An 18483-nucleotide genomic window follows, 5' to 3' on the forward strand; every position below is an offset into this window, starting at 1 on the left:
GGCCGCGACGGCGGCGCGAGGGATAGGGTGATGGGGGGTAAACCATTGAGGTTGGCTACAGCCAAGAGGGAGGGAGCTATTTTCTGCATTAATTTTTTTTTAGAAATGGGTAATTTTGCAGAAGTTCCAACTCTCCCCTTGCCTCCCCACCCAGCTCTTTGCAAACGAGAGCATCCCCGACCACGTCGGCTTCGCGCGCGTGAAGATCAACCTCCTCAACGAGAACGACAACCGGCCTGTCTTCAGCAAGCCCCTCTACAACGTCAGCCTCCCTGAAAATGCCACCGTGGGCACCACCGTGCTGCAGGTCCACGTGAGTAGGAGCATCCCAGTTGCAGATCCCACACGTGGTGAGCCAAAGAAGGGATGGGGAAAGCGGGGCGCGGGGCGTGGGATGGGGTAGGTCAAAGTGATGTGGAGTGGTGCTGTTGGTGCTCCTCCAGGATAAAAAATATCCCAAAGAGGAGCACCAAAAGCCATGCGATGCTTTGGGGTGAAGCGGTTGTGGTCCCTCCGTAGCTGCCTGCCCATCCCAAGAAGAAAAGCCCTGACAAAAGGGTTGGGTGTGTAAGTGTGTTTACTCTACAAACAGATGGTGTGAAACTGCACAGAGCCCCCGAGCTGTTCCCATCTGACAGTTATTAATATTTCAAGCAGATGTTGAGCTAGTCAGGCCGTCAGGCTCTGAACAATGAGGTTGTTACTGCCTCTCCTCTTCCCCCAACTTCCAGCTATGCCAGCATTTCGGAGCACACGCAAAACCGCCAGGAGTTGAATCCTGCGTGATAAATCAGAATGGATGCAATTAGCGCTGAAATCCAGCTTGGCCCTCCCAGCTGATCCCAAACTTCTCACAGCCCTCGGGCTCCTCCTCCTCCTGCTGTGGGATGCGGCTTTCCCAAACCATCCCAGACACTGTAGGGATGCTGGACATGAGGATGCCACCGCAGAAAAAACTGGGCAAAAGGAGACTCCGTTTGCAGTGACAAACGGCCACGCGTCTCCACAGCATTTCAGCCCCTAACCGTGCTTGTTACCCTATAAATCAGCCCTGGAACAACCCCAGGAGCAGGCAGCCGCTGCTGCCTCCTGCTCCCTGCCCTTCCCTTTGCTGCTGTGGGGTCAGATCTGTGTCCCCCAGGCTCCTCGGGCACTGCTGGGTCCCTTCCAGCATCGCTCAGCCTCGTTCGCCCTCTAAGGTTTTTGCCTGCTCTCTGTTCTCCGCTTCGCATCCCCTCCTCTCCCTGCCCATCCATCCATCCATCTGTTTAATTCCATCCATGAGATGCATTTATCATACAGATTCGGGGAGCTGCTTGCTAGCAGGGGAACATCTGGAGGGTCTGGCTTCAAGGGAAAGCCCCCCTGCTTTCCCACCCGTGCCTGAGCCTCTTCCCTCCCAAACTTCCCTCTCCCAGTTCTGCCCCAGCTACCAACAGATATTGAAATATTATTATTTTTTTTTCTGAAACAACTGGCCATGAAACCTTTTAATAACGTTACAGTAAAGGTCAGGGAAAGAATTTCACACTTCTTGAGCAAGCAGGCAGCCGGTATATAACTTCGTGCCCTCCGGGAGCGAGAGGCGCCGGGAGCATATGCTGCACCCTAAATTAACCGGGGTGCCTGACACCCCCGGCCGAGCGCAGCTGGTGGCTTTCTTGGTACGAGGGATGCTCTCGGCCCACAAAGGGATAAATCTGTTGTGGGGAAGGATGAATTCCCCCTGCTCCAAGCTGCGGGGCTGTGACCGATGGGTGTGGAGGTCTCTGCTCCTTTTTTCCCAGCCCTAGAGGTCTGTTGGGCATCCCGAGCCTCTCATCTTGCTGATGGGGTTGGGGACAACCCTTTTGGGGCTCCTTTGGGACGTGGGCTGTGGGCACCAGAAGGGATCTTTCAGTTGAAAAGCTTTTTGGGGTGGAAGAAGCTGTGGGACCTCGCTCGTAGGGCCACCAAGACCCCGAGCTTCCAAGGAGAGGAGCAGGGGGCTCAGCATCCCCTCCCGTGCATTCGGAGGGGTGGGCACGTGTTTCCTGCTCGCTTGCTGCTGTGTTTGTTAGACCTGGAGGGATGGGGAAGGGCAGTAAGACGAGGCAGCGGGAGGTGGGAATTAAGGGGCGGGAGGTCTCCTTAAGCTGCTCGTATCCTACAGATCTGCACCGCCAAGCCCTCCTGAAAAGCTCCGATAACCAAAATCGTTAAAGCCCAAACAAACAGCGAGGAACTTGTTGGGTTTTTTTTGTTTTTTTTTTTCTTAACCACGACAATGCCACTCATTTGCTTTGAAGGGCCTGGAGGAAAACAGTTCTCTGGGGAAACACGGGAAGTAATCCTACTTCTCCAAGCCCTCTGGTCACCCCAGTCTGGTCCTCCAGGGATGCAGCTGGCAGGCTGGGCCCGGTGATGCTTCCCCACAGCCTCCAGCCCCCAGGAGCCATCCGAGGGGCTTCTGAGGCTTTGCAGAGCACTAAAACACCCCCCGATGGTGGGGTTTGAGGCTTTGGGCTCGCTTTCCCCGTAGGTCTTCAGCAGCAGCCCCCGGACCTCGCCCCAACTCCCCCCTTTTGCCACCGCGCTTCCCTGGGAGAAACCTTGTTAGTAAGAGCCTAATGAAGTAAATGTGCTAATTAACCTTCCGTTACTCTCCTCGTTTAAGCAACCTTTAATTTGCTTGGCAAAGTTTCTCTCCTTCCCCACCCAGCTGTCAGTTGGCTGCCGCTGCTTCGATCTCTCTTCGGCCTCGCGTCGGGGACGGGAAAATCGATCCCGCCCTCATTTCCCTTCCCTTCTTTCCACCCAGCCGTGAACGCCAGGCAGCAGGAAAGTAATAACGTGGTTTTCCCAGCCTGGATGTCAATAAGCAGCTATTTAACATGCAAATCACTCTCAATCAGAGCCTGCCCTGTGCCCTCTCCCTCCTCCGGGCTCCCAGCTGGGGGGTGGAGGCGAGGGACGGACCCGTTTTGGGGCAGCTCATCCTTGCTGGGAAGCCTCTGGCAGGGCCATGGAAATATTTGGGATTTATCGGGTCGGGGTGAGAGCTCACATGCCTGCAGATGGGGACGGGAGGTGACAAGGTGGGGCGAATGTCAGCGCCAGCCCTCCCCGTTAGCATCTCTGTCAGGCCCGTTGTTCGCAAGCCCCCCGCGTGCCCCCGCTCCAGCTGTGCTTAAACAGAGCGAAATCACGTCCAATTTCCCCGGCGCTCAGGAGAAAATTGAATCCTTTATCTGCGCGAGGAGAGGCCAGCAGCACATACGTGAAACAGTAAATAGTTAAATAATCAAAGCAGGCGATTCCAAATTGCCTGGAAAGTTAAACATGAGCGGCTTTTCTGCTTTGTGCCTGCCCCCTTTTTTTAAGAAACCTGCTCACACTCCTTGTTCCTTTTAAATATTCCTCTCGGTTCGGCTCTGTACATACAGGGAAAGGGAGGAGGAGGTTTCCAGGTAGCACCGTGATTGACGGATCTGAAGTCCTCGTCTTGCTGTCAGGGCCCAGTGCTCTTTGGCTGTGTTTATCTCTTTAATCTAAATATCAATCCGTAAGACCGAAATGGGGTGGAATAGGAATCATGACAGCCGAGGAGAGAGACACTTATTGCAGCTTTCGCAGCCGCGCCGCGTCCTGATGGAGCTGTCAGGATAAATGCGCGGCTGCAAAGTGCAGAGGTGGCAAAAAAGGAACCGCAGCCCCCAAAAAGGGACAGGCACGGCGGCAAAACCGAGGCTCTGCAGCCCCTAAAAGGCTCCGTGCTGTGTGGTGGAGGCTGGGGTGCCGTTTGGGGTCCCTGGGGAAGGAATGAGGTGTCCTCCTGGAGCCCGTTCCTCTTTGGGATGAACGAGGAGCATCTCCCTTGGTCTCTCTAGGAGTGCCTCCAGCTCTCAGGGATGCATTTTTGGCTTGCTACCCCTTGTTGAACTAAAAAGGGAGATGGGGCTGCGGGCAGGGGGGGCGCTGGGAATGTTTCAGAGCTCACCAGGGATTTATATTTCCTGCATCGGACTCTGACCTTAATTTCTCTCGTTTTGCTGGGCCGTAAAATTCATTAGTGACCTACCGGCGCGGTGATTGAGATGTCAGCCAGGCAATTGTGTGGTTATTTAATCCATCAGACGTGCCGCTTGCCATTTGGGCGGACAACAGGAGAATATGAAATCAATCCGGCTCATTAGCGGGGGACTCGCGCCCGGCACCGCCGCCGCGCTCCGGCAAAACCCACCCGGGAGGGCACCTCAGCCGGCTTGGTGTCACCTTGGGGATGGGACAGGGGGACAAAATATCGTGTCTGGGGCTCATGCTAAAGGGCAGGGTTCAGCACAGAGTATCCCTCGGCTCGTGGCTGAGCCTGTGCTCTCCGGCCACTAAAGGCCGGCCGCCCAGGCAAGTGTTAACCTGGCCGGCGAGGCGCTGCTGCTGCAGGGATGCTGTTAGAAAACACAATCAAGGAGCCTGGAGGAGAGGTGGGGAAGGCTCTGCTGTTCCCAGGGGGGTTGATTGGCTATTTTTCCCCCCCCCCCCCAGAGCCCTCTGGGGTCGTTAGCGGCGATTGAAGCCCTGCTCGGGGCGGCTGGGCATCTCCCCGCTCGCTCCTCGCCTCCATCCCTCCGTCGCGCCTAATCACGGCTGCCTGATTGCCGCCTCCCGCCAGGCTGGGGAAAAAGCAGCTTCCATCTGGGAAGCCAGTGCTTTAAGCAGGTTTTCCACCAGCTTCCTCCATCCGGCTTTGCAGCCCGGTGGTTACTTCTCATGGCAACTCCACGCCTTATCTCTCCCTCCTTTGCGCCCCAAATCACCATGCAGGACGCGGCCAGGGCTTGGCTGCTATTCCCTCGCTCTGAAGGCCAGAGCTGGCATTTTAGAAGAGCCTCTGGTTTCCTTAGCGGGCTGGGGTGGCTCAGATATTTGGTGTAGGGACACTGCCTTGCCAGCCCCTTGTCCCCGTGCCTGCCCGGCGAGGCAGGCAGGCGAGAATCACGGCCGGTCAGTGCGGCGCCCTGACAGCTTTCTGACGTCGGGTAATTGCTTTCCTGCTACGACTCTTTTAAGCAGCGAGCTCCTGGCCAAAGCAATTTGCTCCCCATCAATTTTTATTTCCTGGATTCTGAGTGCAGGGTAAGGGGGGATGAGGCCGGGAAACAAAGGTAGCAGAGGAGCACGGGCAGAGCCGTGACCCGCTCCTGGGGAGCCCATGGGAGTCCCAGCATTCACCCATCCCATCCCATCCCCATCCAGACAGACCCAAATCAGCCTTGTGATGGGCTTCTGGCCACCTCTGCCCTGCAGCCACTGGGTACTGACCCTCCGTTGCTCATCCTTCAACCCCAACAAGGAGCAACACACCCCGGCGTAGGCTTTTTCTCTCCCCCCTCCAGCAGGTTTTGGTGGCTTATTGTGATTTTGGGCTTCTCCTCGCCCCTCTCCAGCAGGTTTTGGTGGCTTATTGCATTTTTTTGGTCGGCAGATCGGCGTGCACGGCTTTTGTCTCTTTAAGCACATCCCTGCTCATCCCGCCGAGCTGCTGCGAGCAGAGTTAATCTCGGGTAGTTTGCGGAGTCGTTCAGTGGGGCTCGGCGCGCGGATGATGAATGTCGAAACCATTACCAGCGAAGCGCCGGGGCTCCGTGGAGCTGTTTAAAAATGAATTCTCCCATGTAAATTTCTGCTCCATCAATCCTTACGACATGTCAAACATTGCCATTGTTTCCCGAACAAATTGCGCGGCGTGCCCTCTCCCGCGGATCCGCGCAGGAGGGCAGAGCCGCTCGCCTGGCGGGGTGGGGAAGGATGGATGCGGGGGGAGCTCGTGGGGTGAAGGGGAGAGGGGTGAAATATTTGTGGGACGGAGGTCTGGGCTGCGTGTTTGGGGTCGGCATCACCCGCAGCATCCCTGCGGTGGATCCCGTGGGTTATCCCCGCTGCCTCTTCCCGGGACTCTCCCTGAGTTGTGCTGCGTAAATGTGGTTTTGAGCAAAGCTCTGCGCCGGTGACAGCTCGTGAAAGGACAGCTGTGGACCTGTGCTTTCATCCTGCCCTTTGCAGGCTCCAGCGGGCAAATCCCCTTTTAATATTCCGGGCAGGAGGCGAGCAGCCGCCAAAGCCATTTGATGGCTGCTTGAGGTAGAGCCCAGGGAAACTTCCAGCCAGATGCTTCTCCTCCCCAGCCTGGGTGCCGCAGGGGACCGGGTGGTGAGGGGACCGATCTGCAGGGAAACATTGCAAAAAGCCCTGTGAAACCATCAGGATTTTGGCTCTTCTCCTCGTTCTGTCTCGGGATCGCTTTGCAGGAACGTGCGTGTTACCACCCCGGTGGGTTCGAGCATCCGAGCATCTTTTCTGCCCTATAGAGGTAAAAAGTTTGGTAATGCGGAAATGCGCAAGGATCCAAAATTAAACGTGCTTAACGCACGTGGCTTGAGCTTTTTACGTATTCCCTCTTGCAGGTGAGTACATCACCTCCTGCTCAGCACCAACACAGCCATCAAGCACGACCACCTCCCACCTTCTCTGGTGCAAACGGAGCTCACCCAGCAGTATGGGGCAGAATCAGCCCCCCTGGCACCGTGGCTGTGCCTTGGTTTGCCTTGGTGGCACTTTCATCTGGCCCAGCAGCATCACCAAGGGCTGCTGGCCCTGCACGCCGCACAGCTCTGCGCTGACCTTCTCTTCACCTTCCTCCTTCCCTATATTTTTTTAGCCCAGCAGCAGAAAATTACACTTTCCCGGCATTGTCTGTCACTGCAATAAGCACTTACAAGTGCAATCGCACGGGGCCAAATGAAGGGAATTAGTTTTGCCTGTGCTTTGTGGTCCTGGCAGGTCCCCTGTAAATCATTATCTCATCACCGGCCGATCCAGGTGCGTGGAAAATGCCTCTCTTGGCCCAAGCAGTTAGGGATTAATGGGACCCAGGGCTGTGAGCACAGACACAGAGCCTGGGAACAATCCTGGCTGGAAAGTTGAGGTCCCAGGTGATGCTGAGGTGCCCAAGGGAAGGGGCATCTCCGCCGGTGTCCTCCAAGGAGCAGCTGGCCCGAGGGGGATGGCTGCAGGCAGGGTGGATTTGGGTAGGTTTGCTGTGTTTGGCCGAGTCCGGCGTGCACAAATAGAAATCAAGTCTGAGCGGTGGGGAGGAAAATCAGCAAAATGGGTCAGGCTGGAAGGTCAGCTCCACCAGGACACGCTTCAGCTGGCGCGAAGCAGCAATGATTTACCAGCCAGGGTAGGGAAGCATTTTGGGGGAAAAATGAGTGAATTTGGGCGAGTTTTCACACTTTCACCCCCTGGCATGGCAGGTGGGGGGGCACTGAGATGAGCTCAAACTCCTGCTCTGCTGGCAAGGGTACCCAAGGCTGCCGATAAATCAGGAGGGTTTCGGGAGCGGGTTGTGCTCCATGCCAGTCCTAAAATACAGCCTCTTGATGGTATCTGGACATAAAATGTGTCTTTGACCCTGCCTTTTCAGAGGCTTGGTGGTGTCTAAGTAATCCAGACAGGACTCAATTTAGAAAATATACTGGGGGGAAGGGGGGAGAGGTATATTTTGGGGCTTATATTCCACTTCCTTCATCTAAATATAACATTTTCTGGCCCTTGTTTCTTGCCTCCATTCATGCATATTTTATATATTCATTAGAGAAGAGTCTTTAAAACACACATAAATCTCGCCTCGCTCCTCTGGAGCTGGCACACCGAGTCTCTCACACCTCGCCCGGAGGCACAGCCTTCCCGTGGCAAAGCCTGGCAGGATTTGTGCTTCCCAGGTCATCCTTCTTCTCCCGTGCATATTTGGTGGCTTTCTGATTAGAATTTCTCTGCTGGACTCTCCTCAGTGGAAAGGGGGCTGCTCGCAGCAGACAGCTTTTGTCTCTATTTTCTTGAAACTCTCGTCTGCCTCAAATTGCCATATTTCACGCGCGTTTCCCAGATTAGCTCAGCATGTCAGTGCAAGTCAGGAGGCACAACAGTCCCCACCAGTGGAGTCTCTGGAGATGGTGCTGGGCGCTGGAGGGATGCTTCCTCCAGCTGGTGGCCAGTCGAGGATCCCCCAAAGATCCCCATTCCCAGCTCCAACGGGTGCTCAACAGCAGCGTACAAGGTGGGCAGAGAGACGAGGGAGGTAGGGAGGGAAGGAAGAAGAAGTTTGGGCTTGCACACCCGTTTTGGGGGGATGTTGGAGGCAGCATCTGCTGCGGATGCTGCTGGAGGAGGTGGAGGGTTGGCTGGGCTGAGCATCTACCGAGCCGCCCCAGAGCAGGCCACCTGGCAGAGACACGAACCCTCTTTAGGCAAGAATGCAAATGAAGGTTTTCCGTGAGTCGTGATGGAGCCGCTGGTGTGTGCAATTCCCATATGTAGCTTCATTTATTAACTAACTTTTTTTTTTTTTTTTTAGGCAACTGACAATGACGTGGGCACCTATGGGAAAGTCAGCTACTTCTTCAGCGATGACCCCGACCGGTAAGTGGCTGAACCACAGGGATAACGTTGATGCTCTGAACCCCTTCCACCCCATTGAGAGCTCACGTGGCAAATTTGGGATGCCCGTTGTGTCCTACCTGGACAAAGGCACCGTGCTGCCTTGAGCACGTGCCACTTGTCCCACCATCAGGCTAACATCTCCCTACCTCCAGCGTGTGGTCAGCAGGGCTTGCCCCCTTTTTTCCCCCAGTTTCTCCCTGGACAAGGACACGGGCGTGATCCTGCTGACGGCTCGGCTGGACTTCGAGACCACGCAGCGCTACACCCTGACCATCATCGCCCGGGACGGCGGCGGGGAGGAGACGGCGGGGCGCGCCAGGATCAACGTCCTGGACGTCAACGACAACGTGCCCACCTTCCAGAAGGAGGCGTACCTGGGGGCGCTGCGGGAGAACGAGCCCTCCGTCACCCAGGTGGTCCGGCTCCGGGTGAGGGACGAGCAGGGGCGAGGTCCCCGTCCACCATCCCTCCTCGCGGGGCCGGGCGCAGCTCCCGTGCTCACCCCTTGCCTCCCGTCACGCCTAGGCGTCCGACGAGGACTCGCCTCCCAACAACCAGATCACCTACAGCATCGTGCAGGCATCCGCCTTCCGCGAGTATTTCGACATCACGGTGTCGGAAGGGTACGGAGGTGAGCACCGAGGTGGCGTCAGCGGGCTGTCCCCAACCCATCCCACCCGGTGCTGAGCACCACGCCTTGCTTCCTTCCAGTGATAAGCGTCAACCACCCCCTGGACTACGAGCAGGTCGCCAACGGGGTCATCTACTTGACCGTGATGGCCAAGGATGCCGGCAACCCGCCGCTCAACAGCACCGTCCCCGTCACCATCGAGGTGTTTGTAAGTACGAGGTGAAGGTTGTCCCATGGGGGATGCCCCCACGGGGGGCAGCGGTGGCCGGGGACACCCCTTTGCCCCCACGGTGCTCAACATGAGCAAGTCTACCCAAAGAGTACGCTTGTACTGGTCATCATCTCCTGGCTGACTGTCTGCTGGTGGCTTTCAAGTAGACGTCACTTTTGTGCCTCTCAACCAAAGGGGTTTTCTCTCAATTGGGTAAAAAAGATATATATAATGGGGAGAATAGGAAGAAAATGGGGAGGAAGCGTTTGACAACGGCACTTCAGGAAAAAAGAGCCATGAAAAGGCAGAGCGATAGCAAGTGGGGAGGGAGGGGATTTTTTTTTTTTTCCTCCGTTGGTTGTTGGTTTTTAATAAAGAAGTCAAACTCGCCTTGTAGATCTCCCATTAGGGGACAATCCGCTTTGTAGCGGGAGCCGCCGAGTCAGAACTAATAGCGCGCGCGGCGCCGGGAGCCGGGGAGATATCAGCGCTAATAAGCCTCTGCCTCGCTCGCTGACACCCCGCTTGGGGCAGGCAGCTTTTTGAAGGGCTTTTTGGGCTTCATGCGGGATGAGGAACCAACCCTGTCCTGCAGCGGGCTTCCCATGACCCTGCCCAGATGGAGAGCTGGCCAGAAATGAGCCCCTGCCTCCCCAGGAGCCGGCTCACCATGCCGTGGCGATGCTGGGCACAGCCTGATTAACTCAGGACTGCTAACGATAGGGTGTGGCAGCTGCCCTGGCTTTGTACCCACCTAAACTGGTCTCTGAGGGTGAGGTCTCTCCATTTCCAGCTCCCCCTTCTCTGGTTTGCCTTGGGGATGGTTGCAGTTTCCTCCTTGCCCCGGCGGGGAGAGCTGGGTGCTGCTCTGGCTGACTAAAGCCCACCTGCTTCCAGAAACAGGAGCAGAGGATGGCAATTTAATTACAGTGTGATGGGCATCGGTGGCACGTGAAATTGCCTCTGATATCCAGTTCGGTGGCAGCAGGAGCAGCTGAGCCTGAGAAAACATCTCTGGAGCAGCCCCAGCACAACAACAAAACCCGCAGCAGTGCTTTAACACCCCAGCAGCTCCATCCTCACCTCGCTGTGCTGCTGGATTTGGTGCTCAGCCCTCTGCACCTTCCCCCACGAGCTGGTCTTGCGATGCAGCCCCTCACACTGCCCCCAGCTCAGCGCCCTCCTCCCAGCCAAATTCTCGCCCTTGTCTTTGCTGCAGGACGAGAACGACAACCCGCCCACGTTCAGCAAGCCCTCCTACGTGATAGCCGTCGTGGAGGACATCATGGCAGGTATGAGGCATGCTCCTCTCCAGGCAGCCCCTGGGGCCGTGGGGGTGTCACAGCCAGCCTGGGGCACATGACAATTTTTTGGGGAGCCCCTCAGTCGATGAGGGACTGCTGGGGGACAGGGTGATGGGGTGGACGCCTCCTCCAGCCCTTGTTTCTTTCCCCCCACCCCACTACAAGGTGCTACCGTGCTGTTCCTCAACGCCACGGACCTGGACCGGTCCAGGGAGTACGGGCAGGAGTCGATCATCTACTCCCTCGAGGGCTCCTCTCATTTTCGGATCAACGCTCGCTCAGGTGAGCCTCCGTGCGCGTGCTCGCTCCTCTCCATTCCTCATTTTTCTCCCCAGTTTTCTTCCCTTTTGTTTCCCCCTTCCCAAGCAGCCTGCTTAGGAGAGGCCAGGCTGGGTCACCGGGGAGGTTTTGGGAGAGGCACCAGCAGAAGGTCCCAGGGGACCCTGAGAAAAGGCTGGCAGTTTGGCTGCTAGGGCTTGCATTAGCCAGAGGGCTAATGAATGAATGCTCCCTTTCTCACGGGCATCTTTTTGGTTTATTAAGGGCAGGAATGCTGACAAAGCTACAGCCACTGCAGCAAGGAGCTCCTTTTGTCCATCTGTCCAGCATCCCCAAGTGAAGCTCCGCATGGGGGTCTAGGAGGGAGGGAAGGGGTGATGATGGTGTGTCCTGGGACATTGGAGAAGCCAAGAGCTATCCACCAGGGCTCCGAGTCCAGGCTCTGAGCCTGTCCTACAAGGCTGAGCTCAGCTGGGTGCCAGTCTGCGGGCAGGAGCCATCCATCATTACGACACCTGTACGCTCAAACCACTTGTCCTGTGATTAATTTTTTCAGTGCATGAATTAGTCGGTGCCACGAGAGTTTGGAGGCAGATGTATTTTAGGAAGACCTTTAGCCCTGCAAATTTCCCTTGCCGGGATTAGTTTCGCCCCTCCAATCATTGCGTGGATGAGCTTTTCCCATGGCGTGCCAGTGTCTCTGTAGAGCAGCTCAGGCACCATGCAAAGAAGAGGCTCTTTTGGGGTTCGGGGAGCCCAAAACAGCACATAGCACCCAGGAGGAAGGGAGGGAATGGGTATCTTTATATATTTACAGGATGATGCCTGTAAACCCCTTCCAGGGCCCCTCCTGTCTCCATTTTGGCACATCCCCTTTTCCACCGGTGCTGCTGTTCCCCAAGCCCCGGGTGGGAAGCGACCATACAACATCCCCCATCCCTTTCATCCCCTCTGGCTGCAGGGGAGATCACGACCACATCTCTGCTGGACCGGGAGGCCAAATCTGAATACATCCTCATCGTCCGGGCCGTGGATGGGGGCGTGGGGCACCACCAGAAGACGGGCATTGCCATGGTGAGTGCGGGCTGGCCCCGGGACCTTCCCCAGGACAGCCTGGTGCCCCTCGTGCTGCCCACAGCCCATGCAGAATGCCTCCCTGGGGTGTGTAGGTCTGGAAATGAGGCTCTCCATCCCGGCCAGCCACGTACCGCGGCGCCACTTGACCTTCTAGTGCTTTGCACGTCCATCTCTGCGCGCGATCGCGGCAGCAGGAGCGTGTTCCTCCAGCAGCACGGCTCCCTTTGTCAGTGCCTCTTGAGAAAATGCTTGGTTGGAGAGCCTGCAGGAGCGCTGAGTTGTGCCTGATGACTGCTATTCACACACTGCCTGGATCAAGGGCTTCCAACCGCTTCCTTGATTCGTGGGCTCCTCGCAAGGGTCTGGTGGAGGTGTGGGCCATTGTGCAGCAGATCGGAGCCTCCTGGCAGTGGCTTTGCCTTGCCCCTCGCAGACATTGCTCTCGTTTGCAAAAGGGGCTCTAAAAACCTCTGGAAATATCATGTCAGAAGGCATGACCCATCGCTCATGGCCAAGGACCCACCTCTATGGCCCCATATTGGAGCATTTCATTGTGTTTGGGTTCTCCTTCCCCCCAAATGCTTGGCTGGGTTGTAGGAGGGATATCCCACAGAACAGAGGGACATTGCTGTTGTGCCAAAGAGTTCCCTGAAATAATTGTCACCATGCCGAGGGCCATCAGGAGGGGTAGGATCCGGGTTGGAAACTGGAAGCTCCCCATGGAGCATCCCAGAGGCAGGGCACACCTTGGGGTGCTGGGTTCCCTTTTGGGGCTCCAGATGGGAGGATGCTCTCCTGATACCTTCACCGAAAGGCAAAAATAGGCTTTGTGCAACACAGGCTGCAATTAGGGCAAGGAAAAAAAAATAAAATAAACCACCACCACCTCCAGTGCTCACGCAGATGTGGCGGCAGCTGAGCCTGAGCTCTGCCTTGCAGGTGAACATCACGCTGCTAGACATCAACGACAACTACCCCACGTGGAAGGACGAGCCCTACTTCATCAACCTGGTGGAAATGACCCCCCCCAACTCGGATGTCACCACGGTACGTGCGTGGGGAGGCAGCTGACAAAGCCTCCTCCTCCTCCTCCTCCTCCTCCTCCTCCTCCTCCTCCTCCTCCTCCTCCTCCCACGGCCAGGTTTCCTCCCCAAGCCTTGCAGATGTCAGTCCTTAAGGTTCCTGCTCGCTGCCCACCCCGTGTGTTTTTCTGCTCGGCTAGGGTTATTTTTTTTCCCCCAATTGTGTGGGTTTTGGCCAAGTCCTCCTTTTCTTAGCCTCGCCTGCGACCTCCTTCAAGGACCTCTCTGAAAGACATTGATTTACAGCCTTTCAAATCCCGCTGGTGAAATAAAAGAGAAGGAGAGCACGAGGCTTGCACTCCATCACGCCGGGAGAAAAATGACGGGCACGAAACGGAAAATAAATGAGGGGAAAGTGAGGAGAATCCACAAAATGGTGTAACGGGGAAGGCTGCGAGAGAAAACTGCTGAGGAGGGGACCAAAAGGTCTGGCAGGCGAGGCGGGAGGTGTCAAGTCTCCATGGGGTCTCGTGCAGCCCCCAGCCCCTCCTGGGGGAGCCTGCAGGTCCCCCCGTGCTCTCCCCATGTCTTTAAAGGGTGGCAGAGAGCCTCCATAAAGGCTGTGGTCATGGACTTCCCAATTAGCGGCTGGGAGCTAATCACTCTCACCCCTACGGTGGGAATTCAGCTGGGATGAGCAGCAGGAGCTGGGAAAGTTAAAAGTGCAACGAAGTTGGGTTTGAGTTTGTTTTTATGGAAATGTCCCTGGTAATTAAAACATCACGGAGGGAACAGCAAAGCACCAGATATCCGGCATGGAGGGGAACTCCACCAGTGAATTGCTTCCAGCGTTTCCTCTGCAGCAGCACAAGTTCCTTAGCACGCCTCCTTGTCCCCTTTATTTTCTTTTTCTGAAGGGTGCCTATTTCTAGCTGCCTTTATTTAAAAAGCAAAAAGCCAGCGGCTGCTGCGTGCTCACGGCTCCCTTGCCATGCCAGCACCTGCTGGGCTTGCAAGACAATTTCGGTGAAATTCAATACAGCGCTTGGGGACGCACAGTCCCCGCGAGGCGTCATGGAAACACAGCTCAGCCACGCTATGCCCCGGATCCTCTCCGGCCTCTTGGTTTTAATTCCCCCGTGTTGCAGGTGGTGGCCGTGGACCCGGACCTGGGGGAGAACGGCACAGTGGTGTACAGCATCCGCCCCCCCAACAAGTTTTACAGCCTCAACAGCACCAGCGGCAAGATCCGCACCTCGGGCGTGCTGCTGGACCGCGAGAACCCCAACCCGCAGGAGGCCGAGCTGATGCGCAGGATCGTGGTGTCGGTCACCGACTGTAAGTGCGAGGGCGTGGGTGTTGAGGGCAGGGACAGAGCCAGGCGGGCCTTGGGACCTGGCACCTGAGTCTCAGGCTCAGAAGAGCAGAAAATATAGGGAATTTCTGGAGGAGGATGGCAGCACCGCTGCTTGTTGCTTGCCCTTTGCGTGTCTCCAGCTGGTTTTGAAGAGCAGGGGTCACGTTTAACCTGAATTCTGCCCCTTGCCATGTTGGCACTGCGCTGTCCCAGCCGTGCTGCCAGGAGGACAGGGTTAAGGACAGAGCATCCTGCCTGCCCCCGGGGAGTTATCCCTTCGTGGGGACCTCGTCCTTGGGCAGGAGGCACTGACCTCACCCCCTGCCCTGTTCCCCTGCAGGCGGGCGGCCGCCCCTGCGAGCCACCAGCAGCGCCACGGTGTTCGTCAACCTGCTGGACCTCAACGACAACGACCCCACCTTCCAAAACCTGCCCTTCGCCGCCGAGATCGCCGAGGGGCTTCCCGCCGGCACCTCCGTCTTCCAGGTGGGCGCATCCCACCCCTCGCTCCCCGGGGTGCCTCGAGGCCCCTTTTTTATCCAAGCTGGCATCTCCAAGGCTCGGGGTTTACAAATGGCACTCCTTGCCCCCCGTTCTCACCCTTGCCTCCATCCTCTCCCCGCAGGTGGTGGCCATCGACCTGGACGAGGGCCCCAACGGGCGGGTGACGTACCGCATGCAGGTGGGGATGCCCCGCATGGATTTCCTCATCAACAGCACCAGCGGGCTCGTCACCTCCACCGCCGTGCTGGACCGGGAGAGGATCGCCGAGTACTACCTGCGGGTGGTGGCCAGCGACGCCGGCGCGCCCTCCAAGAGCTCCACCAGCACCCTCACCGTCAAAGGTCCCGAAATTTGTGGGTTATCCTCAAGGGGATGCTCCGGGATGCTTGGTGCAGTGGGGGGGCGGTTTGGGGAGCTGGCTGCAGCCCCGGGGACGCTCAGCCCTTCTCCCTCTTGCAGTGCTGGATGTGAACGACGAGAGCCCCACCTTCTTCCCAGCCGTCTACAACGTGTCGCTGCCCGAGGACGTGGCCCGGGATTTCAAGGTGGTCCGGCTCAACTGCACGGACGCCGACGTCGGGCTCAACGCCGAGCTCAGCTACTTCATCACGGGTACGGCACCCCCTGCTCACCCAGATGGGGAGCCTTTCTCCCGCTGATTTTCACCAGGCTGGCTTTCGGGGGGATTTGGGGAGCTTCTCTAAAGGTTGGGGTATGTTTTCGGCTCAAAACTCCTGCACCCAGCGTGGGGAATGGGTGCAGCTTAGGGGAAAGTCCCAGCTTTTGGGACGCGGTGGTTAGGAGCGCGGGATGGCTCGCGTTCCCAAAACTGGGGCGGTATCGCCCTCTGCTGCACAGCCCCACTGCAGCTCCAGCTCTGCCAGGGGCTCTCGGTGGGCTGCTGCTTGCAAACCTTTTCTCCCTGAGCATCCCCGACAAGCTTAATGCTGCTGGGAGGGCATCCAGCAACGCGCGTTTGTGTCGGGGCATCCCAGATGTGTCGCATTGGGGTGTTTTTTTTTTTCCCCTGCCCTGGTGAGGACGACGTCCCGGTCCTTGTTCCTTGCTGCAGGTGGAAACCAGGATGGCAAATTCAGCGTGGGCTTCAGGGACGGGGTGGTGAGGACGGTGGTGAGCCTGGACAGGGAGACGGTGGCGTCGTACGCTCTGATCCTGGAGGCCATCGGTGAGGGTTTCTCCCCGTCCCTGCGACCTCTGAAGCGCCCGTGCTTGGTGGCAGCACCTCACAGCTAACACAGGAACACTGGTGGAGCTGCTGAAGGCTGGGCACCCCCCGTGCAAAGAGGTGGGGGTGACCAAACCCTGCTGCTGCTTTCTCCCCCCCTACAGACAACGGCCCCACGGGGAACCGTCGCACGGGGACCGCCACCGTCTTCGTCACCGTGCTGGATGTCAACGACAACCGCCCCATCTTCCTGCAGAGCAGCTATGAAGCCAGCGTCCCCGAGGACATCCCGGCCGCCAGCAGCATCGTGCAGGCACGTGGCTCGCCCTTCCCCGGGGAGGATCTTCCTCCCGAGGACTGGGAGAAAAATAAGAGGTTTACCCCCAATTATTTAGCGGAGGGGGGAGAGAAAAGCTCTGCGTTTGTGAGGTCCCTTGGCCAGCTGCCTCCCATCTGCCTCCCAAAAGGAGCTGAGAGCAGGGATTTCCACGGGGAGGGAGGAGAGTGCATGCAAAGAGAGCTCTGAGCGTTTGGGCTCCGGCTTTGCCCCAAAACACAGCATCCCAGGGCAGGAGGAGAGCAGGAACCTCCCTGCAGGAATTCAACCATTTTTCCCTTTTCCCAGTGACTTCTGTAAGTGCTTCAGGCTCCCGCTGGCTGCTGCACGCTCTGCCAGCAGAAAGGAGCGTTGTGTCCAAGCCGGTGGTTGCCAGCTTCCAAAGGCCACTTCTGTGCAGCCACAGGCGTGTTTACCTGCTCCCGCAGCTTGTTTATTGAAGCAGATTTTGGGCAGAGAGACGCAGCACCCGTGCTCCCACCCCGGCTGCTGAGCAGCATCTGGCCACGGGGGCATGGGGCCGCTGGTGCCTCTGCCATCCACGGGGCAGCCAGGCTTCCCCCAGTCAAATACTGAAAAAAACAAAACAAAACAAAACAAAAAATGTTCCGAAGGCCTCAGCTCAATGCCTTTAATTGCTGATGGAAACTCTGAGAGAACCAGCAGGGGTGAGCTGGGTGGAAAGCGAGATGCTGCAGCGGCGGAGGCGAGCATCGCTCGCTGCGTGACGCAGGAGGAAACCACGTCCAGCCAAAACCGCAGGGCCTGGGAGCAGTTTTCGGGGCACAGCGGGGCAGGGAATGGCACAAACGCTGCAAAGCTTGGTCTCCCTCTCCTAAATTTTCCTCGCTGTACCGTTTGGGCTGGCTCGATAGCTTTTCTGTGGGGGGGAGCTGGTGTGCCCACAGCCTGGGCGTCCTCACCGGATGGTTTGCAAGCAGCAAGCTCCTTGGCTTGGATGCTTTTTGGGAAGCGGTGTCCCTGGGCAAGGGACTGCAGTGTTGCTCGGGGACACCAGAGGGGACCATTGTGCAGCAGCTGAGGTCCCCAGGCTCACCCTGAGCCCATCCTGACCCTGCAAGCTTCACCCCCTGCTTTGCTTTCCTCGCAAAGGTGAAAGCCACGGACGCGGACGAGGGCGTGAACGGGAGAGTGTGGTACAGGATCGTCAGGGGTAAGGCCAGCTCCACGTGAGGCTGGGCAGGATGCTCCTGGAGCCACCTCGGCGCTGCACGGAGCACATTTGGGGCAGCAGGGGGGCCCCACCGCTGTCTCTTCCTCGCCCCCCCGTAGGGAACGAGCACCACAACTTTCGGATCAACCCCAGCAGCGGGCTGGTGATGCGCGGCTTGCGGCCCCTGGACAGGGAGCAGAACTCGTCCCACGTGCTGGAGGTGGAAGCCTACAACACGGAGCAGGGCCCCATGAGGAGCTCCGTGCGGGTACGGGGCCCGGGGCTGGGCTGGGGGTGCTCTGGGCAGCCCCCAGGGGTGCTGCGGCAGCCGGCAGTCATTTCCAGCCCTCGCCAAGCGGAGGCAGGCGCGCAGGAAGCTCGAGAGCCCTGGCATGGAAATGCTGACGGAAAGTCTCCGTGGGTGGAGAAGAGGGTTTTGGTGGTGGGGGTGTTTTGTTGTGTTGGGTTTTTTTATTTTATTTGATTTTCCTGTGACATGTGGGTGCACGGGGGCTGCGGAGTGCCTCGGCATGCTGGAAACCACAGGGCCAAGCACCTAGTTAAATTAGAGAGGGCCTAATTGTAACGATCCGGAGCAGCGAAACAGCGACTTCCTTCCTCCAGAAGGGGTTCCCACGAAACCCGATCCACCATCCCACCCCTCTGCTCACACCATATTTATTTTTAGCCCCACCGAGCTGGTGGCAGGCTCTGGCTGAGCGCTGCGAGCCCGCGGCACCAGTCGGAAAGCAGAAGGAGCGAGGCTGTCCCTGGGGAAACGCGAGAAAAGGCAGCTTGACCCGCTGGCCGCGAGCTCTGCACGTTTCCCACGAAGCCAGCAGCGCTCCCGCAGTGCAGGGCTGCCGGTCGGGGAGGTTTGGGGATCATAAATTGTCCTGGAATTACAGGGGATGGATTCA

At 57.6% G+C, this 18483-nt stretch overlaps 1 protein-coding gene across 9 annotated transcripts in view; it reads left to right on the plus strand.

Moving 5' to 3' along the window:
* The window catches only part of CDH23 (cadherin related 23), a 126239-nt gene that overhangs the window by 77170 nt on the left and 30586 nt on the right, over positions 1-18483 (plus strand). For 8 of the 9 annotated variants that reach the window (XM_072040336.1, XM_072040335.1, XM_072040340.1 and 5 more), the window contains 17 exons: positions 155-313; positions 8396-8460; positions 8672-8909; positions 9007-9112; positions 9193-9320; positions 10543-10615; positions 10793-10909; positions 11868-11980; positions 12923-13030; positions 14154-14343; positions 14703-14848; positions 14988-15207; positions 15326-15478; positions 15939-16052; positions 16217-16365; positions 17503-17563; positions 17683-17831. In XM_072040336.1, the coding sequence (XP_071896437.1) occupies positions 155-313; positions 8396-8460; positions 8672-8909; positions 9007-9112; positions 9193-9320; positions 10543-10615; positions 10793-10909; positions 11868-11980; positions 12923-13030; positions 14154-14343; positions 14703-14848; positions 14988-15207; positions 15326-15478; positions 15939-16052; positions 16217-16365; positions 17503-17563; positions 17683-17831 (2289 nt within the window). Of the gene's footprint in view, positions 1-154; positions 314-8395; positions 8461-8671; positions 8910-9006; positions 9113-9192; positions 9321-10542; positions 10616-10792; positions 10910-11867; positions 11981-12922; positions 13031-14153; positions 14344-14702; positions 14849-14987; positions 15208-15325; positions 15479-15938; positions 16053-16216; positions 16366-17502; positions 17564-17682; positions 17832-18039; positions 18439-18483 lie in introns of those variants that run through there. The other variant, XM_072040339.1, reaches the window with a different exon arrangement.

Source organism: Anas platyrhynchos, chromosome 6, assembly GCF_047663525.1.
Source record: "Anas platyrhynchos isolate ZD024472 breed Pekin duck chromosome 6, IASCAAS_PekinDuck_T2T, whole genome shotgun sequence".
Lineage (NCBI taxonomy): Eukaryota > Metazoa > Chordata > Aves > Anseriformes > Anatidae > Anas > Anas platyrhynchos.